Source organism: Sinohyriopsis cumingii, chromosome 5, assembly GCF_028554795.1.
Source record: "Sinohyriopsis cumingii isolate HCF-2022 chromosome 5, ASM2855479v2, whole genome shotgun sequence".
Classification (NCBI taxonomy): domain Eukaryota; kingdom Metazoa; phylum Mollusca; class Bivalvia; order Unionida; family Unionidae; genus Sinohyriopsis; species Sinohyriopsis cumingii.
This window is the reverse complement of record NC_142965.1, coordinates 54,385,467-54,410,968: the sequence shown is the minus strand read 5'-3', so window position 1 is coordinate 54,410,968 and position 25,502 is coordinate 54,385,467. Positions and strand designations below refer to the sequence as shown.

The 25,502-nt window shown below is 36.1% G+C and overlaps 1 protein-coding gene across 2 annotated transcripts in view; it reads left to right on the top strand.

Moving 5' to 3' along the window:
- The first annotated feature begins 6,117 nt into the window (after positions 1-6,117).
- LOC149799197 (uncharacterized) overlaps positions 6,118-25,502 on the top strand; it is a 77,318-nt gene continuing 57,933 nt past the window's right edge. Inside the window, exons 1-3 of one of the 2 annotated variants that reach the window (XM_089958459.1) lie at positions 6,118-6,285; positions 12,095-12,239; positions 16,856-17,019. In XM_089958459.1, the coding sequence (XP_089814585.1) occupies positions 12,226-12,239; positions 16,856-17,019 (178 nt within the window). In that variant the 5' untranslated portion in view covers positions 6,118-6,285; positions 12,095-12,225. Of the gene's footprint in view, positions 6,286-6,474; positions 6,648-12,094; positions 12,240-16,855; positions 17,020-25,502 lie in introns of those variants that run through there. The other variant, XM_089958458.1, reaches the window with a different exon arrangement.

Sequence of the window (25,502 nt, the reverse complement as noted above, 5' to 3'; positions counted from 1 at the left end):
TCTTCAATATATCGGTTGATTATTTGATTATTTCCCTCTCGTTTGCGAAATCATCGACATCTGTGCACAAAGCACTATATTGCGTCACTTCAAAATTTGTTCCATTGTTTCAATTTATTTTCAAAATTCCCGTGAATATAGTTGAAAAGGAACCCATGTTTGCTTCCTTATCTCGGTCGTCTTTGTATATTAAAAAAAAAAAAAATTGATCGGCTCACTTCACAGAATCCAGTCAGCTTCCGATGTCGGCTTGCTCTGCAATAAAATAACCTTTGTATTGATATCCTTTACCAATAAAGAAAAAAAGAAGTAACCAAAGTCGGCTTCTGAGATCAGCTTGCTTTGTAATAAAAATCACCTTTTGTCTTTAATGTCCTGTCGGTAGATTCAAAGAAGGAGTTGACTGCTTGGTGCCAGTCGTGTTTATTCACCACCAGGGCTTCTATGTTCTATGTGTTTGGCATCTGTGGTTACAATTAATACACAGGATCATTGACGTCTGCGGGTAAATAGTAAGGATAATTTTGTAACCCAAGCTGGTGAAAAGATTGTCAATTACACTTGAGTGAATGTGTTTTCAAATGATCATTTTTATTTGCGTCATACTGTCATACAGTAGACCTGGATATAATTCAGTCTTGATTATTTTGCACCCAACACCGCGTCATGCGTGAATGGCGTCTTCAAGATATCGGTTGACTATTTCCCTCTTGTTTGCGATTTTGTTAGCTCCAGTTTTCAGTCGGATAACATGTTCAAACCTTGGCGCACAACCACACACAATTGCTTCTCAGTGTTCATGTGAACAACGTGGTGTGTGGTATCGGACATAATTGATACACGCTACAATATGGAATCCTACGCTTACGGATTTCTTGGAAATATTTTATTCTTAAATGCTCATGTTGAAAAAAGGAATAAATGATAACAACACAAGGTTAGTTTCTTTCTTTTTATTATCAATTCAACGTTTTATTTATCTATTTTATTGCAACGTGCAGTGGGGTGGGGTGGGGGAAGCACAAATGCAATACAATTTTATTTCGTTTCTTAAGTCTTGGGACATATGACCAAAGTGAAAAAATGTTTCACCGTAAGTTCTGGGACAGGAAAAAAAATAATTATTTGATCGTGTCCCAACATATGCGGTAAATACGGTATATTGCTTTCCCTATCCTAAACACTTTGCTCGTGCAGCATGGAATGAACCGACCTCACTTCATCGAAATACTGTACGATATAGATAAACTACTCTCATATAATGCTGTAAGCAAAAACGAAACCCTTAACAATAAATATACCCAATCCCATGACAGACGTACTAAAGGAATAACACAACAGGCATTTTTAAATAAACCATTTTAATTTGATCACTGAATTGTACTTGCGGAAACTGTATAACGATCAATACTGCAAATCAAAAGCTTCCTCTATTGTTTGATATTTCAGCTTATGAGGCAATCAGTTTGTCTCGTCAACTATTTTCGTTTGACGATTTATTGAGCCCAACAGTAATTGGAACTCGCTATGGAGCGTGATAAATCCATCCGATTCGGCCTCCTCCACTTTCGACAGAATTTAGGAATAAGACATTTCTGTCATTAACCCAGTGGATGACCTGACCATTCCCCCGGAAACTGTGTTGTGTCAAGAATACGATACACCGGTTGATGTTGAAACAACATGGATCTTCCATAGCACCACAATATTATTATGTTTTATTATTCAAATTACAGCTTATTTGGTTTTCACAAAACAATATAAATTGTTTTTATTATTCAATAAATGTTTTGAAACAGTTAGCTGTCTTTTTATAGCCTGTTTGTTAAGCAAAATTATATTTTTTCATATACATATACTGCTGATAAGTTTACTTGCATTTAATAATAATGTTGATCGGACAGACTTAACAGATTGCAGACGTATGATATTACCAGTTTTCTCTTTTTGTTACCATTCTATGTCAAAGCCTTCAGAGGCTATGTGTGAGTCCTATATCCATGTCCAACACACATTTGGCACAAACACAATACCACCTTATCCTTTGATACATTTTATATAAAGGATGGCATATTTCAATGATGATGCCAACGTTTCTGATTTCGAAAATGTGTACCCATTATTTTCTGCCCATCGCCGAACTATATTGACGCATGTTTTTAGTTGACATTCAATAGTGTGAACACTCTTTAAGTTGTATCTGATCTAAAATTAATCTTCAGATATTGAGTAGTCTGTTTCCGGATGAAGATATTTCACTTCATAATTTTGATGGTAAAAGAGTGACAGACAAAATGCTTATCTGAGATATTTCCACATCATGAGCAGTAACGGCCTTAGCAAACGCGGGGCCCGGTTTTGATCACTTTGGCGTGCCCCCCCCCCCCCCCCCCCCGATTTATGCGTGGGGCACCCTGTGAGGATGGCATTTAGAAATAAACTTTTGAACAAGTTTTACATGATATTGAACTTAAAATTGTTTTCCATCGTTTTAAAATTACTTTCTCTCTATAGATATATTTTAACAAATTAATATCGCACAGGGCCCCTGTGAGCGCGGGGCCCGATTGTGCCAAATCGGTCCAATCGGCCTAATGCCGGCCCTGACCATGAGGATAGCTTTGTGAGAGGCTGGTACCCACCGTAAATCTATTTTTTATATCTTTGATAGCAATGTACAGATGCAGGTAGGCGGCCATTTATACGTAGGTTGAATATGTTTTTCATTATGCCGTACATCTATGTTGAGTCCTAATCCACGTCAATGTCCGAAAAGATGGATACTATATGTTCTTAATGACAGCTTCTCTAATAAATACTTCAAGTGGGCCTGGATGGTTAATTGTTGTTCTCTTACGTCTTAATATACATTGAAGGTCTGATAGTGATTTGTGCGACTCAAGATACCATATGACGCTCTCAGTATTCGTTTTATGGTTTTCAAAATACAGCTTATTATAACAGACGATAGTTATAACAACCGCACAGTCTTTTCCATGTGTAGATACTGACATCACTGTCACTTCTCGTTGTGATGGCCGAAATTCATCATTTTCTCATTTTTATTAAAAATGTTTTGTAGCGCGCTTGTGTGTGTGTTTGTGTGTGCCGTGTGAGCTCAGAAATAAACCTCGTGGAATTCTTTGTTGTGCCGTGTGAGCTCAGAAAGAAACGTGGAACTCTGTATATGTGGTGCCGTGTGGGCTCAGAAAGAAACCTCATGAAATTCTGTCTTTGTTTTGCCATGTGTGCCTCGAAAGAAACCTTGTGGAATTCTATCTTTTGTCGTGCCACGTGTGCTTAAAAAGAAATCTCGGGAATTCTGTTTTTGTGGTACCATTTGTGCTTGGAAAGAAATCTCGTTGAATTCTGTCTTTGTTGTGCCATGTGTGCTCAGAAAGAAGTCTAATGGAATTCTCTGTTATCACGTGTGCTGAGAAAGAAACTTCGTAGAATTCAGTCTGTTATGCCATGCGTGCTCAAAACGAAATCTCGTGAAATTACCTGCCTCTGCTATGCAATGTGTGTGCAAAATTAAATTGTACTACCTATATGGCATGTGTACAAAAATAAATATCATCAAATTCTCTATGTTATGCCATGTGTGCTCAAAAGACATCTCAAGGAACTCTGTCCCTGTTATGACCTGTACTCAAAAGGAAATCTCATGGAATTATCTTACTCTGTTATGCCATGTTTGCTCAAAAAGAGATCTCACAGAATTCTCTGAGTATGTTATGCCATGTGTGCTTAAAAAGAAATCTCATGGATTTTCTGTCTCTATTGTGCCATGTGTGCTAAAACAATCTGATGAAATTCTCTCTCCGTTATGCCATGTGTGTTCAAAAAGAACTCTCATGGGATTCAATGTACCGGATTATTCAAAGAAAACACGACGGTTCTTTCAAGAGTGCTTTCTATTCGTCTTTGTAATCTTTTTATTGAACATTTGCAATTTGGTGAGTATTTCAATAAAAATTTGATTGTTGGTCTCTATTTATTTCACGACAGAGTGGCATATATGTGTTTTAAGTGGTATTTCTTTTTCTTTTTTGCTGCTTCTTGTCATTTCGTAATTGAGAGTGGTACACAGTATAGATTTCAATTATCATTTCTCTGCATTTTCATTCGATGCCACTAGGATGTTTTTGGGAACGATGTACAAATACGGAATGACTGGCCTTGAACATTACCACTTATCAGAGATTATATTTTTCTATAGGTAAATCCGCACCTTTAAACGGAGTGAACTTTGGTATAACATGCAATTCATGCAATAGTTCTGGCTATCTCTCACATTTTATCTTGCTTGTCGATGATAAAGCTGCAGTGCACGGTACTGGCGACATGTGTCAACACAAAAAGATGACTTCATAACGCGAGACACATCGCCATACAAGTATTATACTGCACATTAACATCAGATCATTTTTTCATCCCGATTATTCGATCCTATCTTAGATCTTTTCCGGTAAAATCTGCTTTAGACACAATGTTCTCTTCTGCAAATATTATTATTATTAGTAGTAGTGGTAGTAGTAGTAGTAGTAGTTGTTGTTGTTGTTGTGGGGTTTAACGCCATTTTTCAGCACACGATAGGCCATATATGGCGGCCAGTATTAATGGTGGAGGAAGAAACCTGGAAAACCCCGGAAAGAACCACCGACCCACGAGAAGCTACTGGCATGCTTTCTCACATATCTACATTGGCTGAATCTGAGACTCGAACCGGCGCAGACAGAGGTGAGATGGCAGTGATCCGTAACGGCGAACGCTTTAGACCACTCGGCCAAGTAGTAGTAGTTAGTAGTAGTAGTAGTAGTACTGTTGTTGCATGTAACATGGACCCCAGCTTATGACAAGCGTGATATAAATATTAACTAGGAATAAATAAACTCATTTTAGAAAAGAATGTGGACATTTGCCTTTCTCCCAACTGATATATCGTTCTCAAAACACTGCATTTTTCTCGCGGTAAAATAGCTCCAACGAACGAATGTTTCCTCATGGCGCATTTATCATACTGTACCGGAGTTTTTAACGGAGACATGCGTTGAAAATTGATGACCTGTGTCAAATGTTCTTTTCATTTGGAAATACATTTGCTTTTTGAATTATAATTTGTACAAAACAAATCAACTTTTAAAAGATATTGCTTATGTAAATGCGCATTAGTAAAATGAACTATGGTATGGGACTGTATTTTATGCACAATAAATGAAACGTGCAGCGTCTCGCTGAGAATGAGAGAAATGATTCCTTCTTTCTCTCAAAGACATTTTCATTGAAATAAAAAGCTGTGTTAAACAGAATCTCAAATGGGTAGTGCTTAATGATTAAATTTATGCTATTGCGAACCTTGTTTACCGTTTGAGACCCCCCCCCCCCATCTCTCTCTCAGAAGCGGTATAATGGCCGGAGAAGAATAGTTTAAGTGGCTTAAGTGTGTATTGGTCAGCAATTATGCATGAATATTTAACAATTTTAAAAAAAGTCTGGACATTTAAACAAAAGCCGAAAAGGAAAAGAATCTTCTGATTGTAAGTACTGAGACTGCTAGTTGAATTAATTGTTACACTATTGTTTACAGTCAGTAAAACAACTCAAACTAGGTAATGTTTCTTATGATCTAATGCAATTCCGATAGTATATATATATATATATATATATATATATATATATATATATATATATATATATATATATATTCTTCTCTAACCTGTATAATAGTATTTGTGCATTAAATATTAATTCTGCCTAGTTTTATCAAGCATTCTCCTATAAAATCCAGGGATAGAACTTATCATTCTGATATATATATATATATATATATATATATATATATATATATATATATATATATATATATATATAAGCTAGAAATAAAATTAAAACTATGAAATATGACATTATATATATACATATACATACATATATATATATATATATATATATATATATATATATATATATATATATATATATATATATATATATATAAGTATACAAGATTAAACTTAATACTTAATATTAAACTTGTTTAGGTAAGCAGCATTATCTCAAAGATTCCACTATTTTCTCTGTTGGTGTGTCATCATAGATTTCCTTAACTGATTTCAAATTCAAAAGAAACAACTCAAATATCCCTCCTGTCTCGCAAAGATGCAGTAGACGTTCTGTGATTTGTATCTCAAAGACCTGACTTCAAACTTCCAGGATATCAAGTGACACCACCAAATTTTGGCCGAGCATAGTGTATAGATCGACTAGCAAACAAGCTTACAGGTGATTATTACTGGTTTTTGTGTTAGATGTAGTAGCGATTCGACAACGACTCAACTGAATTTAGCAGTATACATGTTGCCGAATGTTCTATATCTCAGTGAACTTAATTATATTCCTTGTCTATTTATATGCACACAAGTATGCATGAGTAACATTATGTATATCAAATGACCTAAATTACTAATAGAAACTTAATCTCGAAGGAGTGTTTTATTATGCAAGTGTGTGTATTCAAATCTAGGTGTGCGGGAATGTTTTTAAGAGGTCATAGGCATAGATATTGAAAGAAAATATGATGGCTCTATCGACAACGTTTTTATTTCTTTTCTGCGTTCTTTTAAATTCAACATTTGCAGTAAGTGGTGAGTATTTCGACTTCTATTTGATTATTTGTTTTGCTTGATTTCACAACTAAATATGAATATGTTTTAAGTGGTATATTTTTGCTTCCTGCTTGTCACATGTTTTAGAGGAATATATACACATAACTTCAACTGTTATTTCTTTGCGTTTTTGTCTAATGTCACGAAGATGTTTTTGCATCGCTGTCATTTATTTTCCTGAAAATATCAATCTTAATGTGCTATACAATTATCACAATGATGGGAACAAGCTGAGGGTTGACTTTAAACAAAATAATGTGCAGGTTTTTCACTGGTATTCGCTACTTAAAATAGTCGAGGCCTTATATGATGCTTTTGGTGTCAACGGCATCTTAGTCAGCATTTACATTTGTTTCAAATGTTTTGAAAGTCCTATGCTTTTAGTATCCGTGTACTTTCATAGTCAAACGAGTATACACCGTTCAGGTCATTTCGTTGTTTCTCAGCGGCTTACGTTATTTAACAATTTTCACTAAAGGTTTATTACTTTCGATGGAATGGATCTGCATTATGAAATTAAGAATAGATATTTGTCATTTATGATTGCTCCCCATAAAATCATCCCCACCTCCTCTAAAAAATATACTGAACCCAAGGAAGGAAATTAGTAGTAGCAAAGGAGGGCTTTGCTGTTTTGGTCCCTTTGGGTCCCTGACACCCGTCCTAGCCTCTACCCCCATGACTTATTAGACCCATATGCGATCCATGTATGTTTTATTAATTTAGTTATCCACGCATTCTGTCAATATGGTTGCGGGGCCCCGAGTGGCCGAGTGGTCTAAAGAGCTCTCCGTTACGGATCACTGCCATCTCACCTCTGTCTGCGTAGGTTCGAGTCTCGGATTCGGCCAATGTGGGTATGTGAGAAAGCTTGCCAGTAGCTTCTCGAGGGTCGGTGGTTCTTTCCGGGGGTTTTCCCGGTTCTTCCTCCACCATTAATACTGGCCACCATGTATAGCCTATCGTGTGCTTTAAAATGGCGTTAAACCCTACAACAACAACAACAACATCAATATGGTTGCATACGGTACCGATCGAAAAGAGCAACACAATTAATAAATTAATATACCAGCAGCTTGTGTTTCGATAAGTTTATTAACTTGGGAATGACCTTAGAAATGGCACGCAATAAACCATGGCAGAATAAAATAAAAATAAAAGAATTTGCAGAATATTGTGAATGAAACTCACCACCACAAAAGAGGAATAACTCGCCCATTGAATCTGAAATTTTTGATGATATTAGTGAGACTTGCTCCAGCTGTAATGAGCAAGAGCAGACTAATCAAACAAATGACTTGGGCCATTAATATAGGCATGGCATCCGAACTCAAAACTGCTCTTTAGTTAATGTACAAGAAGTAGTATAACGACGTAGAAGAGAAGCATAGCTAACACCGAGAACAATTTTCAGATGATATTAGTTAAAGCATCAGAGTAAAACCGATTAAGGAAACTTACCGGCGCTTTAAGAAATTTGATGTTATTGGAATCAAAAGTAGAGTGTGGTCCATCTCGAGTTGGTAGAGTACTTTGTTGTGATAGGCAAATCGAACTTATTTGGGCTGATGGTGCACTGAAATTTATTTTATTCACGTTCCGAATAATCTTGATGATGCCAATAATAAGGAGTTATTTTATCTCAGAAATCCGGATTTAAAACTTCGATTTACCATAAAGCCGCATAATGGACTTTGTGAGGCTCTCTATCCGTCCAGACCTGAAATCAGTGTACCATCTGATGCAGAGAAGAAGATAAAAAGGCTGCGATGGGTCATCAGAGACATTGATGCATCTTATTTGTAGCAGTGTTTCCACCAATTAGATAAACGCTTACATATACTTAAAATGCTCCATGGCATTGGGACGTAATGTGTACAAAAGTGTCTGCCTTGGAAACTGCGAACTCTGTAGCAGAACGTGTCATTACGAATACTGTAAAATACATACGATGGTGTTACGTAATAGTCGAGGTGCACAGCCATGTTTTAAATGTGGTATTTGAGTTAAACCATGTAATTAACTTTGCCGGTCCTGTGGATCTGTTTACGAATACTATCACGAGCGTAAAATAAACCGGCATCACAAGCACCTGTGCCTGCTCACTCTCTGACAGATACGAAAATAAATGAAATGTAAATAATTGAAACAATAACTAGGATTGAAGCGATTGCTGTTTCTGATCCTGGTAAGATACAAACATTAAAACAAGTATTTGATGGACTTCTTAACTAGATCTCTCCCCCCCCCCCCATTATATAAGGATGCCTACCATCCATCAGCTAAAACAGATTGCACAATAGCATGGAACATGCATACCAAGACGTATGCGAATGCTGACATACTTGAATTATTGACACCCATATTTTTATTAAATCCACCGGTTGTTAATATAACTGGAAGCGGTATAGCAACTAAAACAATTGACATAATATCCGAATTCCAAGAGGTGCAAGACTGAAATCCTTGCGATATTAGGCGAAAATGATCAAAACCTTCGTCGTATTGAAGATGAACAAGACCGCAACCTGGAAAAATTAAACCTTCTTGCATCTGCTATTTCAAACGAAGCTGCTGAGTAGGTTCGTGCAAAAGCACAGCAATCGCAAGAACCTGAATTCAAATTTAATAAAACGTAGTGGCGAATTAGAAATCACTTGGAAATTATCCCACCCATTTAGAAACCAGGTAATAACGCTCTACAAATATTAAATATGATTGTCCTTAGCGCGCATTTGGTTATGTCACTTGACAAGGATGGATTTGAAATACTACACCAAGGATTCACTGTGGTGCCCGCGTGATCCTGAAAGGCAAAGACAACAGCACCATCAGCGATAAAATTGAAAGAGACATTGAAAAAGTAATCGAAACGTTACATAAATACATCAATGTAGAATCAGGATTGAGTCTCGAAAGATGTGGCCATGTCGAGGTACATCTCTCACCGTATTAACCGTTTCGAAGTTTCAGTAAAATACCAACACCAACGTGGATACAGCTAAGATCAGAAAAAAGTTTGATAAAAAAATAGTTGTTTTAAATGGGCATTTGTATCGGTGTTATAGAAGGCCAGTGATAAGCAAGACCTGACTTAACTCTGGTGATACTGAATTTCCCGTGTAGGGTATCAAATAATATGAAAAAAATAATCCAAGAATCGCTGTTAGTGTGTTGGTTTATGATAAAGGCCTTTATCCGTTTGCATTATCCCCATACGGACAGCATGAAAGAACTCAGACTGAATTATTGCTGTTGAGTAAAATAGAAGGATCGGTGTCGCACAAAGCACGAATAAAGAATCTTGCTCGACTGCTTAACCGACTCAATAAGTAAAAGGGTGAACATATCCAGGCGCTGACTGTATTTATTTTAAGGTCCAAGCTCACCAGCCATGACTTTTGCTGTGGTGGTATTAATTAAAACCCACCACGAACAATAATATCAAAACCTGGTAAAAGATTGTTGAGTTTACTTCATTGCAACAAAAGACGGTCAGTTATGTAGATTTTGAGTTTCTGAACATTTAGTAGAAATCTGTTTTCAAAGACACGAATGTGTCTAAAATCGAACGAACAGTGCAGGTCGTTGAACATATCCCATGCAGGTACTGCTATGTAACAGTTCAATGTGATCAAGAAACGGAGTAACCAGTGCTTTAGCTAGCTCCCGTTCATTACTATTCGTCAATGGGTATTGGTAGGGATGCATTGTTGTCGAAAACCAATATTGCAATTGCTAACTGACATTGACCACAAGTCACATATACGCTCGTGCCAGCAACACAAATGTGGATGGGTATGACCCTGCTGACCCCAACAGTTTACATCATGTATCTAACTCTGAATAACCTGTTTGGTTCGCCAGTGATGCAGCCGCTGACGGTTGGTGTATTTCAGCGGATTGATCCAAAACACGTGAACCTACAAAAACACGTTCATGATTATTACATCAACAATGACCACTGCTATTTCTTTTAAGTTGATCTGGAATATCCTGAGCTTTTCCATGAGGCACACAGCAGTTATCCGCTAGTACCAGAAGAGCTGTTCGTGCCTGGTACGTGGCTGTCCCCGTATCAGTACGCAATCGTGGTCGCAAATACAATGAATGCACCAAAACGCTACCAACTCTTAGAAAGAATTACAACTATAAACTGCACGTGCGAAACCTCCAAAAGTATTGCTGTTGGGCATGCTTGTAGCGAAAATCCTTCGAGGGCTTGGATGGTCCCGTATAGTCAGATGAATACGGATATGAAAAAAGCAACCAATGACTTTGAGAAAGGTTTTTCAAGCTTGTGAACAATGCTATGTTCGGGTAAACCATGGAGAATCTGCGTAAACAAATTTGCGCAGATCTTGTCCGTGATAGAGAACGCGCAAATTCTTCGCCGAACCTTGTCATTGATTGAAGCAATGTCTCATGCCCCTATAAAAAAGTTCTACAATACCCCAATTGTTCCACGAACTGATGAAAACACAAATGTGTTTTCTGCGGATAGACCACCATACGGTTTCTTTGAAGCTGAAAGGTCACCAGGAACCCTCTGAATAAATGCGCCTAAACCACACAGTAGCCACTCCTCATATTGCACGTGCATATCAAAATCTGTGGTCGTAAATGGACCGGCATCAAAAGATCAACGCTAGTCATGCAGATTTTCTAATAAGACGATCGTGCACTATACCCGATTTATTAGTTTCTATAGGAATACCTGGAGTTGTCCCCACAATATGTTGTCGGGATGCATTTTCGTTTTCATGCCCATGTTGATGCAGCTGGTGCTGCTGGTAATCGAGTATATATTGTGATACTTCCTTACAGGACTCTGAAGATGATCGATGCAGCTGTGAACAATTCATAAAATTTATAATTAAACATGTTACATATATTAATAATAATTTCCGTCCACGAAGTATAGGTCATACTTAGTGAGAATCGGTTTGGAGAAGAAGAAAAAAAAACGCAAAAAATTAGTCGGAAATTATCTTTTCATATATATATATATATATATATATATATATATATATATATATATATATATATATATAACAAGACTATTGTTTGCCTATGCTTCTGTAAAGATAAGAGGCTGTAAATTATTAAACATACATTCATAATGACCGACCACTTACGTTTCGAGGACTAGAGTGAGCCTAGAATCTTCATTAGAGCATATCTTGTGGTCGTAGGCAGAAATTAAACAAGGAGCAATATTGTGTCTTGCTCCATAGAAAATTCACGCCAAGCAAACACTTCCCATGAGCGGTAGTCTCTTATGTTAGGGAATGAAGGGGATCATTAATTTTATGTGTAATTGTGTAAAGGTTAGATGTGAGATATAAAAGAACTATTTGTCTTCAAAACCGTGAGTAATAGAGGTAGCGTATGCTTAAAACTTTTCATTTCGTTTCGTTGAATAGTTCGTCTTTCTGGAAATTCATCAAATACTACTTATTTTGCTTACGGACGTGTGGAAATAAATTATAATGGGACTTGGGGCACAGTGTGTGATCGCCTATGGGATGACGATGAAGCGACTGTCGTATGCAAAATGCTTGGATACCAGTGAGTTAAAATCTCTCTCTCTTTCTCTCTCTCTCTCTCTCTCTCTCTCTCTCTCTCTCTCTCTGACCTTTATTTTGCAGTTAGCCTGGATAGTGCATACTTGAATTTTGTTTTCATCCTTAGCTGTAGTAATTTTTTCAAGCACCAGTGATAAGAGCATTTTTTTGATTGTTGATACTGATCTAGGTCAAAGTATCATGACTTTATCCTCATATCACACATGTACTCAATCAATCTCGCGTGCGAGCCAGCTAAACGAAGTTACTATCAGGCTCCCATGCGAGAGGATAGTCATAAGGACAGCTCAGGATCGCTGTTAATATGCTAATTTTCAATGAAGCTATTTGAATAAATGTGAGAGTATATGTACGAGTAAGCGCAAACATAAATGTACAAGTACATCCATTACAAAATCCACTGACCGCTATCCACTGCACACTGCGTTTATTTGCTTCAACGTTTGCAACAAAACCAAGCACTGCTATTGGAACTGAACTATAAACGCGATCTATGCTTCAAGTGAAATTTTCAGACAGACCAATATTACTGAGTGTTACTATACGACATATGTGGTGATTGCTTATCTATGAGATTACAATACTGCTGCACAAATAGGAGTATTGGTTACTTCAGTACTGTATATAAATGTTCTGCTGATATTCCTTTCTTTTAGTCGCTATACTTTATACTGACTGTGGCAGCAATTGCACAGTGTGTGTGTGACAAGAGTTTCCGTCGTATAAAATGCCCAAATAAGTCTAATCCCTAACAACATGGAAAAGTACATGACGTTTCGGCAGGGACAGCTGAAGTGCATTGACTCTTTGAAGTTTCTCAGTTCCAGCTTGGACAAACCAAACAAGCGAGCAACCATAACAATTATCTTACTCACCCACAAAAGAGTGTATCTATACCAATGGTTCCAAGCCTTTTTTGGCCGTGACCCTAAAATAGTTTATCTGAGCCTCATTACCCCTTTTCCACATTTAGATAAGTTTTTCCACCCACAGAAGTTTCTGGCTACCACTATCGACCATCCAGTACATCCTCTCGACTCTGATTTTAGTCGCGACCTGGGCCTGGGAACCATTGTTCTGTACGAGCACATGAGCGGATGGGACAAATTTCCTGAAAATCGGTAAAAATTCATAGAGGCCATCCGTTCAAAATTATCTTGCTAAGCTATTTCCTCCAAAGCCTATACTCACTCCAACAATGTCTCGTCCGCGTTTATTTGTCAAGAATTCGGCGATCATCATGATCTGCATCTGCGCACGGATGTGTTTTAGTCGTTTTGCGATACAGCCATGCGCATTTATACACTTGATACAGTGCACTATTTTTCGTCACCGTGATTGGTTTGGGATGCATTGTAGTATAAACCCGCTTCAAGCTTGAGTTGTTAACGGACATTGTCGAAACGCTGTTTATGAAACGTGGAATCCGCTGAAGAATTTAAATTTCGAGTCGTCACTATGCTAGTGCCATCAATCAGCATGTGGTCGGATAGAACTCTGCTATTCCAAACGGCTAAATCATGTATCTATGCGTTCACAGTTTATATGAATGGGCGTTGACATAACCAATGTCAGTTGCAGGCTTTTAATGGATTTGTCTGGTGCCCATTGTCATGGAAAATGCATACAAGAGTAAAAGAAAAATTTCGATGTAGGTTACGTTTATGAAGTTGATCTGGAGAATCCACACGAGCTGCTTGGCATCCATAACAAGTATCCGGTAGCACCTGAGTGGCTGTCCCCGTACTAGTGTGGGATCATTGATTATTCAGGAAGCAGGTTTACAGAATGCGTCAAACCAGTTCCGAATCTGTCTCCAAAGTTCAACACTACAGGTAATATACGAAAGCACCAGGTGTATTTGCGATTGGGTATGCGTATACAACAGGGATCGGCAACCTATTTTACATAGCGTAACACTCTTTTCCGGATTAATTACAAAATGAACGAACGCGTGCCTCCAGTAAGAGAGTATAACTGTTAAAATCGAGATTTGTGGCTGTCTTTGGTGTGCCAAACAAAATCTCTTGACGTGCCACCTTGTGGCACGCGTGCCGACCCCTGGTATAAAATGAATCCACTAATTGTTACATTTTTGCCAGTGCCCATGGATGACACCCAACATATAAATTAATACAAAACACTGTATCGCGGTAAAAAGCGAGTTTGAAAATTACTTCTTTAAATCCAAGAACCGGCACAAATGTATTGGCGTTGGCTATTGTTTGCGTAGGTGAGTAAGATAAAATACGTAGACGTTTTGCAGAGCCTACGTTCGAAGTCTGGAAGATCTTTGATAATGAACATGTTGCCGTACATAATAAAACACGAAACTGTAGGTAATGAAGCCTATTTGTGAAGGCGCGTCTGTGTCGGACTTATACAAACTGATCATGTGTGAGGCTTAGTATGATACGATGAAACGATGTCAGGCTGACAACATTAAAATGCTGTTCACCGTGACAGACTCGTTAATGATGCATATGATGTGTTCACAGACATTGCTGAATGAAGTCTGAAATATTAATTTTAATACGAGTATTAGCGAGACCATCTATTGATCATCAATAAATATAAATGATGGTGGGGAAATTCAAGGATAAATTGCCGGTAAACCCATCAATGAATAAGCGGGACTGCGCTACATAACGTAATAAAACGTGATTGGTGACTCAAGAAACATTAACAAGGCAAATGTAATTCCAAACGGAATTGTTCAAAAGGATATTCAGTGCGAAAAGTATGTCGATTGACTGCAGCACTATATGAATTCGCACAAACAACTAATCTGATCCGGTCAGCAAAACATTGGATATGTGTACCGGTGCACTATATAAAGTCTATCTGCGCTTGACACTAATCGATGCATATTTCCAGACGGCATCACTACCTACACGTATGGGCTCCAGAGCTGCCTAAAATAAACCTTGGCGGTAGTTCTGTGTCGGCGTAAGCGACTTGCACTTCCTCTAGCACAAATGCTCTACTCGATGTTTGGACCGCACAGCTGTCTTCTGCAGGTGCCAAAGACCAACGTATTCGTTCCGTCAGAGTATCAGATGGGTCCGAGATTGTAAAATACATCAATAGACTTTACCGTGTCAGTAGTACGACGATGTCGGCCTTTTAACTCTACTGATACACTCATATAACGAATGAAATTGTTTCCGACTGGGCATGATTGCGATAGTTGTGAAATCATTTTTTATGTAAAGTCGACAGTTTTCTGTCAAAATGCCTCAACGGGTTTTTACCCATTCGTATGTGTGGTTTCATGTCTTGTCACCCACAGGAGAGATCGCCCTACGATCAGAGACCGAGACCTCACTAATAATTCATGTACGTACTCCTGTCCTCATAACCATCCCTAAAGTGTACAGTTAAATCAGTCAACAAAAGCTGTCCTACCCGAAACGGCACCTAATGTTTTGTTAACAACGTAACAACGGCTCCAAGAAATTTGTTGGCTTGATCCACCTGCAACAGCCGTGCACATGTTAGCGGCGTGAGCGTTTAAATACGTTTCAATTCAACTGCAATACTCGCTGATTCTCTGGACGTTAACAGTTCAGCTTATATCTGCTGTCAGAATCTGCAATATATAACGGATACTTTATATTCGTCCTCGTACCCTTTCATGTTGGAAAAGCAAAAGATCAACCTGATGAGCCTTTTGGGGTCTCATCACATTAAACCATCCACGGTAAATCTTTTTTGGTGTGCTAGCTTGGCTTAGCATGCTCGAGCAACCGCGTGAGTCACTTATGCTACGCACAACTACCTTTCCAATATCAGCGTCGCCTTTCCGATAACTGCGTGGATTTCAGTTGATTTTAGCAATGTTTATTATATTGAGGATTTACTTCCAATAAATGGACTTATTCTACCAATGAGAATCTTAGCTTTCATGATTGTTTTAATGATCCATTTGGCGATTCTTTCTTCGAGTATAGGATTGATCTACTTAAAGTCATGGGTGAGACCTATATCGCCAGGATGATGTTTGCGAATATCACTCGATGGCTTTTAAGCAAGCTTTTGTCGGTAATATGCAGCCTGGACACGATTTACAGATGTTTATTCTGACTGTTAGAATCAAGTCTTATATCCAGCTGTGTTCGATGGTTCACAGTAATTGTATTTGGGGATGTGCTTTTCACTAAGGCGTTTGCTCCACGGTGTTCCAGGTAGCTTCGCTAGCGCAACAGCGGCATCACAACTGTATTTTTTATGAACCTAAACGTCCTTGCTGCACATAGTATACTCGTTTCAACCCGCGTTAGCTTTACGGTGAAATCTAAGGAAACATTCATCACAAAGTATCCTTATCGACAATGGATACTGATAACAACATACTTGTTATGAGTTTGGTGATATTAAAAGAATATTCTTGTTTTTCAAAGTAATTTAAAACTGTGGTATCATTGTTTGTTGATAAAACAGTTGTAATAATTACAGATTAATTTTGAATATTACAGATATAATTCTATTTATGATCTTTAGGCCACATGGTTCAGCTTTACATGTGTCACGTCTGCCAATGTGCTGGCGAACTTTGATGTTGTACAAGATATTTAGGCCAAAATTTTATATTTTCAGATTCGGTATAGCTATCAAGAATGCAAAGTATGGCAAAGGGACAGGGCCGGTCATCTTAGATCGTGCCTATTGTAGACCTTATCATAAGTCATTGGACGAGTGTTCATCTCTATCGTGGGCTACAAACTGTTCTCACGACCAGGACGCTGGGATTGCTTGCAATAGTAAGTGTGCCTGTGGACCTTTGTCTCATATGACTCAGAAAGAAACATAAGTACTAATTTCTAAATTTAAATCCTTGATATTATAACATTTTGACATGAATTATAAAAGTGTACCAACGGTCATGTTTGTTTACTGATAATTATTAATGTGATCCCATTTCACCAAAGTTCCTCGATTTTCGTACTTAATTGAGGGTTCTGATTTTATGCTTCTGTATTAGTCATTGATTTATTAAGTTCAAATTTAAATATGTCAATGTGTACAATTTTCAAATCTGTCTGGGAGAATAATAAGAATTTTCATGTTACAGTTTAGAAATTGGAAAGATTATTTATATTTACTTTGAATTTATTTATTTTAGGTAGTATTATTTTTTGTACTTTTGCGAATAAATGTCATTTTGTCAGGTGTTGAATCCGTGCAGCTGGGAAGTTATGCTCTATTATTCACACAGGGCGATGCTTATTTTATAGTATTTAAATGTGTGGCTTGCAACATGGAAAAAATCCACTTAAATTGATAGCGCAAATATTTCATATATATCAAAGTAGAAATAACATCAAGTCTAAATCTGATATGATTGATGGAAAACGTTAGTGAAATTGAGATTTGACTTTTATTTTCGTCGAGCTAGCCTTTTATATTTTTGATAGGCAAGATGGATGCATGTATTACATTTCGCATATTATAGGCAGAAATATATATAATTTGTTTCATGTTATGATGTTCTAATCTATTGAGCTGACTCTTTCTTTTTTTAAATTTAGTAATAGCAAACCCTCCTGTTTCATTGTAAACCCTTACCGATTTTAAAAGTTACAGAATCAAGGATATAATAAATGCACATAATTTAGTAATTTCGTATATTAATATAAATTTTTTGACCTGAGTATATACAAGGGGACAGTAACACTGTCAAGTTATTGGCATTTCAAACCAAACGGAATCTCTCCATAAAAACAAGCATTCAGACTGCTCACTGTCCTTTTCAGGTTTCTTAAACTGTCCATTTCCGAAAGGACAGTGTCGTCTGCTTTAATATTCTAAACAAATTGAACAAAATAAAAAGCGGAACTTTTGTGTTCATGTGTTCAAAGAGATGTAACTTCAAAATTTACGGAATTATTGTGATTATCAAAGACGGTGTTGCTTGAAAACATAAATTCACCGATTTAAATATGGCAACCATGTTACTAAAGAAACTCCGATTAGAATACTGAAAAAAAGCATACCTTGAAATGTCAGAAACAGATTTTAGAATAACTAATTGTTACGTTTTACGGACTTACACTATTTAACAAGACATGGAAAGACCCAGCATGTATGCGCTTTTCCAAAATATAAATTTATTCTCCCAAAATATAAACTGAAACAAAGTGAAAGAATTAAACAAATCCACCAGTATTATATGAATTTCTAGAATATTTCCCAAATGTACTATCATATTTCACAGTAGTCAGTAAATGATCCAAATGCATTCCGAATGTATTCCGAATGAAGGTTGTAAAGAGCTTATGTGCTAGCCCCAATGAGGGAAGTTTTCTAATATGCAAAAAATTTGCTTCAAGGTAACCTAGTGAAAGCTGGAGATCAATGAAGTCCTTCAATGTTTCACGTAATCCATTGAAATTTAATAAATATTCAAGGCCTTTGCTAATTCCACAATTGTCCAGCAAGGTACATTCTGTTTGGAATAAATAGTTTTCCTCTCTTCCATTTCAACAATCAAATTTTAAATAAATCAAATTTCATCTCATGACTCTTATAAACTGGAATATAACTGAAGAATGAAATGCTGCGTACTTACTTTCTTTATACAGCACCAAATACCGATCGAATCAACAATTCTGAATCATTAGAAAATAATCTAGGTATTTAAATTATATCCAGATGTACTCCTGGATCACGCAGTGTTGAACTGACTTCCATTCAACTAATTCACGGCATGAATGACTGAATCAGATGTTGACTTGAAATTGGCAATAAAATTGATTTATGAATAGAGAAAGTACATACTTGAAGTCTTCTTAAATTACAGGCCAGCCACAGAATTAAAGAATTATATAATAAATGTCATTAATCCAAAAGACTTTAAAAAAACTATATTGTAAAAGAATATGTGATATAGATATTCGTAACATAATATAAAACGATAATTTAAGGAAACATATTTCTGCAAATACCTCAAGACCAGCGATATGTTGATAGATTGTGTAGTTATGTGCAACAAACATAATTTTAATAACTTTAGCCATCTTTCGAGTAAGCCGATAGATTGTGAGAAGGTTGCCAAAAATCTCGTAAACGGCAAGATCAATAGACCGTAGGAGTTATTATGCAGAAAAGCAAATGTAATGCGATTTTCAATTGACCAAATCATGGAGCACAGCCTAATATATAACGCATGCAAGTTCACCTTTAATCTACTGGTGTTTCTTCATCTACACTCATTCTATAAGATCATAATATTCCAAAACTGTATTTGGTTTCCGATAAAACGTAATGAGGTACTGTCTTTACATAGTAAATACATTAATGACGTGTAATCTTAAAGACATTTAAAATTGGTTTAGTGTTTAATATCTTTAACGGCACACTAACTCGATTAGGCTATTTAGAGTTTACATAATTGGCGTAAAGTGTCTTGCTCATCGACACACCACCGTAGTTGACCCTTGCCGGTCGGATGGTAGAATTCGAACCCGCACCCTTCCGGTCGTGAGTTCGGCAGACAAATCACTGAGCCACCACGGCTCCCAAATTAGAAATAGAGTTTGACGTATTTATAGTAAATACGTCTGTGACGTCGAAACTGATATATATTTTACTAAGAGTATGGCATATTTATTGTAAATACATTAATGAAGTCCAAACTGATAGAAATATGACCTGGCATATTTTCACTACAGTATAATTTGATGTCTTTGCAAAATATCTTTTACACTCTCTGAGACTGTTATGATCCTCATAATTTTGTTAATTGGTTGCCTCATTTACCTCTTCGTGGCTTTCTTGCAATTTTGCAAGTCACATTCCATTAACCGTTGTCTAAGTTGCACAATAAATCAACATCGCAAATATATTCCAATATTTACAACAAAGCAAACCCATATGTACAAAACTAGTTGTCTAATATAGATTGTCCAAGTTAGTTTTTCAGTTAGTGTCTTTAACATCATTTATCAGTTCCTTTGATATATATAGCTAAGCATTTGCAGCAATTTACATCAATATTTTATACATCTACTATATTAGACAATGCACATATAGAAATGTCTGCATCGACTAAAAGCCACTATATCTGAAGACTGTCCTTCAAGAATCAAATAAAACTGACAGAGCTGTTGATGGAATGCCTCTACGGAGTTTGCATAATTCTCAAATGGATAGAGGAGAATGGGTTTGTTACGAACATCAAACAATTTTAACACAATTTTTGATGACTGAGATCTGAAATTGCTTATTCATCTTTGGGTGCAATTAAAGCTGTATGGCAAGTATTTCAATTGCTTTTGAACAGTTCAGTCTGCTACGAAACTGTACTTCTAGATAGCTTTAAGAACTTAAAACAATTTCATATTCTCATTATGATAAGTTCACTTTTAAAACGTTTCATCCTCAGCATAAAGTAACAGAGCCAGATTTTGTAACTCACTGTCAGCAAAGATTCTAGTTGTACAGTTGTAATAATTATTAGCAATAGCATCAGAAACAATGCGAAAAGGAGGGGACTGAATACACGACCTTTTCTCCATCCTTGCTCATTTTCAAAATATCCACTCAGTTGATCTTCGGACGACTTTTCAGCTTGTTTAAGATCTGATATAGCCAGAATCCTACCACGAACACCATTTTATAATAATGCAAGCCACGTCATGTCTCTATCCTCTGACCCAAATGACTTTGTAAAAGCAGCGTATAAATAATAGAAACTTCTTAGTTCCTAGAAAATAAATCCGTGTTACACGTTGCTATATAAAAGAGTATGTACTGTCCAATAACAAGCAATGAATCCCGCTTGTTTTTCATTTGTTTAATTGTAGTTGGCGGCCCAAGTATTAAGTCTTTGTAGCCAACAATATGGCGCAATTATCTAGTAAATTTATAATTGTTTATATTAAAGTCTTTACCTTACTTAAAACGCGGTATAATTAAACCTGCTCTCCACCTATCAATAAAGGTACCATAGTGGAAAAGAGCACTAGTGAGAGGTGTCATATAACGTACTATGATATCATTTTAACACTTGAAAATTGTCCCACACGTCCTTCTCCACCAGGCTATTTGCTACTTCTAATCAAATTTAACGCTTTCAATAGTTTGCTTTCATCTATTTCTGAGATCAGAACCTTATTTTTGTCGTCGTTATTGCATATATCAAAAACATTAAAGGACATTATTGTCGTGATTTTCTATAATATTTCTAACAAATAGCACTAACGTTTGGTCTTCTTCGCCGTTAAATGGATGCAAGTGCGCTTTGAGATATCTGAATCATCCCAATTTTGATAACTATATGGCATTTTCAAGTGAGATACTCATATATATCGAATTTACGAAAATACGAAAATATTTTTCTTCATCACATGAATTCTCTAACTTGTTAGACGGAAAATTGATCCAGCGTACTGTTGTTTACTTCTGTCTTGCAGAAACGTTTGACGAAATTCCCTTAAATTGGTTTACGAGAGTGTATTTTTCCTCTTTTTCAAATCAATGCATTTCAGATAGTACAAGGAAGATCCATAAATATTTGCTTTTCTACAATCGTCTTTAAAATTCTCTTCTGCATTATACAACATTTATAGGAAAATGTTAAGAGCATGTTATATATATATATATATATATATATATATATATATATATATATATATATATATATATATATATATATATACATACATACATACATACATAATTTGCGACAGTGTTTAAAAAGCCACTAAAAATCTGACTCCATGGGTAAATTAGTCTCCTATACATTCTTTACTGTCTCATTCCACTTAATACGATAATATATAAATTTACATACTCCAGAGCAGCATTGTTTTTACCTCATATTTGCACTGAAACTGGCGGTACAGGATTCGACACAGTTCTCATTTGAACAATGAGTCTTTCTATATGTGTAAATAAATCTGACGGTATTATTGTGTAATCTATCAAACGCCTTCCACTATTTTTAAGAAATATACAATTTCCCTGTCCATCGCGTTCTACCTTAGTGTTTATAAAATGTATACTAAATGTACATCATAACTTTCAATCAAAATTAATTATTTAGTCATCTGAACAAGCAGTTCTGAAATTAAACATCACCAGTCAATAACCGGTGTATGTTATTTTCAATAAAGTTTAAAATTGCAGACGTATTCATTTCTAATACGTCAGTGCCATTAGATGACGTGCCATCATATACAGGTAAACCTGATGAGGGAATATAGATAAAACCTAGTATGACATATATACTGAGCCTCAAATTATTGCTTATTCAGTAAGAGAAAACTTTAGTGCCTCTACTCATTGTCAACACATTTCACGTGATTGAAAAGTGTGTTTTTCACAAGTTCACATATACATACTTAGAACAAATTATATCATAGCAATTTACGAATTAATTAAACTCAAAGTTATACAGCTTTGTTTTTCTGCCCAGCATGTGCCATGATAGTACGTTGACAAAATGACAACTATTTCGAAGTTATGTTGGGATTTAGTATTGTCTGCGCATGATTGATTAATGCTGTTACTTATATTTATAATCTTACATGAATTCCTATAATCAATAAAATTAGACTGCAAGCTAGTTTATGGCTGTTAACGGATTTCTGATGACCACTGTCAATTTTGGGCCCGTAATCTTAGGTACTTTCTACAACAAGCTGTTGGGAAAGATGATAGGCTCACTTTATCCTTAGCATATACTTTGTCGAATCACAGCCGTCCTATGATACCATCCTTTATTACATCATTTTGGAATTTTCTTACCTCCGCTTTTGCGCTTTATCACATCCGATAAATCCTTGATGAGTCGCATTCCCGTTCTCATCATTTCAAGTATTCTGGATATAACGAGATTTCTGTCCTTGTGTCATAGAAATTTCATTATTATATCGTCACCTTTAAACCAATCGCGCATTCTTTCTTAATGTCCTCCTCAATCGTAAAATTGTTGTTAATCACATCACCAACATTCTGTTAACAATGATCGTGTGTCTCTTTCTTGGTGCCAGAAAGAACCACTAAGTTGTTTCTTCTAGAATGGTTTTCTATAAAGATAACGTTGTCGTCCAGAATATTCACTTTGTCATTAGGGTGAAATTTTCCTCCAGAAACATCTTACTTTTATATGACAGAAAAACAGTCATTGGCTGTGTCCTATACCTCGAGTATTTGCTGCTAGACCGCATTGAATCGTTCCTTAAATCTTTTACTAAGTTTTTCAGATTTCATAGCCGTCGCCAGCTAGGTTTTGGTAGAATTCTATAATTAAAACAAAAGCCTCATATATTGTGTTTTCGATGCATCGTTTCATTCCGGGCTTGGATTTTGTCCAATTCCTGCGAGAACAAGTAACATCAGTCGAAAGTTTAAAACAGCAATTTCTTTCCTTTTCTTTCTGGTCATCGCACCATTCCTGTCATTTTGCGCATTTCTCCTTTTCTATTTTCTCCTTTATTTCCTAGAACTATTTTCTATAACATATTTGTGCTTTTTCTATTCTCAATTACCATTTCTGTCTATCTTTTAATCACCCTTTTACATTCTTTCCATCGCAATACGCAAAGTGTTCTTTCCTTTGAGGACACATACATACAAATAGAAAAAATAGATATAAAATTAAATAGTTTCATTAAAATGGATCTTGGAGTCTTTTAACGCGCATATACTTGAAGATGCAGGTACAGAAATAGCCTAGTCTGGTTTTGCATGGTATTTTGCACAAGATTAAATTCCTACATCTGCAAAATGCAAAAATATATACACGTTATATACTTTTGCCTAACATTAAATGTTGCAATTATTGTGCATTCTGTTTAAATTTGAAAAACATTGAAAATTCATAACTCTATGTTTATTTTACTTAAGGAACTATTTTATGTGGCAAGATAATATGCACAAGTAAATGGTTACACTGAGGAATATACAAACGCGATAACAGTTTAAACAGTGGTCATATCTTGAAATTGACTCGTTTTTGTTCAGCTTGCTAAAGTAACTATAAATGTTTAATGCAACTTGGTAAATGGCATTTGCGATGATTTTTGTCTCGAAATTTAGCATGTATATGACATATAAGCAATTATACATAAACACCGCCTTCCTCCATCACACACTCCATCTCCCCCCGTCGCTCTCTCTCTCTCTTTCTTAGGTGTTACGTATATTCGATTTAATTTGATTGTTTGTCTGATGTTTTAATTATTCAATTTTTTTCCATTACATGCTATTGTTATGAAATATTATTTATTGGACGTGATAGTTTTAGAATTAAGCTTAGTTCTGTTTGACCTGACATTTTAATTTTCATTGGTAAAGACCTAATAATAGAAACACTGTATCTAGTTTCTGACCTTGATTCAGAACCAATAACAGTTGTAGTCAACACCTTTTTTATTCTTTCTCAGAGTAAGAATTATTAAGTTAAGTCAAGGTCATACCTGGAGTTACAAACTTCTAAATTTTCTAGAAGGTTGACCCATTTCCGGGAATTTGTTTTGCGTCTTCGTTAGACTTATTACTGATGTATTGAGAAAGAATAGTCAGTCGTGCCTTACTACTTGAGACGTCAAGGTTTTTATGTTGTGTCCAGTTTGTACTAATTATTTGTTTTCTTCAAATTATTGGATTTCAAGTGATTATTTTCCCTGGAAATCCTGGTGCTCTAAATTAATTATTGGACAAGGACATTTATCGAAATTTATACAGAATTTAAACACTGGAATATTTTCTGCGATTCAGCAAGAGGTTGTTGACACAGCAGCACTTGGCTGACCATTAATGACGTCATCGCCTTCCATTTTGTGTTTTCATCGGGACTCGAAGTTTTATTACTAGGACTTCTTTTTTTTTAATTCTTGGATTTTTTTTGGATTTGATTCGTAAAACCATAAGTTCTTTTGTCTCATTTTTCACTAACTTGTTGTCTTCGCTCTTTTCCTGTTACTTTTTGTCAAAGCCAAGACTTGTAACATAGGTATACATGTGAATAGCAGGTCATCACTACTTCTGAGTACACGTCACTATTTTTGAGTACATAGAACATTATTATTTGAGTAGTACAAAATTTGCCAACATAGGCGAAAATGCGAAAAATGTTTCGAATCCTACAACACACAATGAATCTGAAAACACATATAATGTATCGTGGATTTCCACCTAACCTAAAGATGTCTCTTTTTGTGATGTTATAATTCTTATTCAATACATTTTTCTTTAATAGGTATCATTCTATTTTTGAAAACACTAGATGTTCCTACAC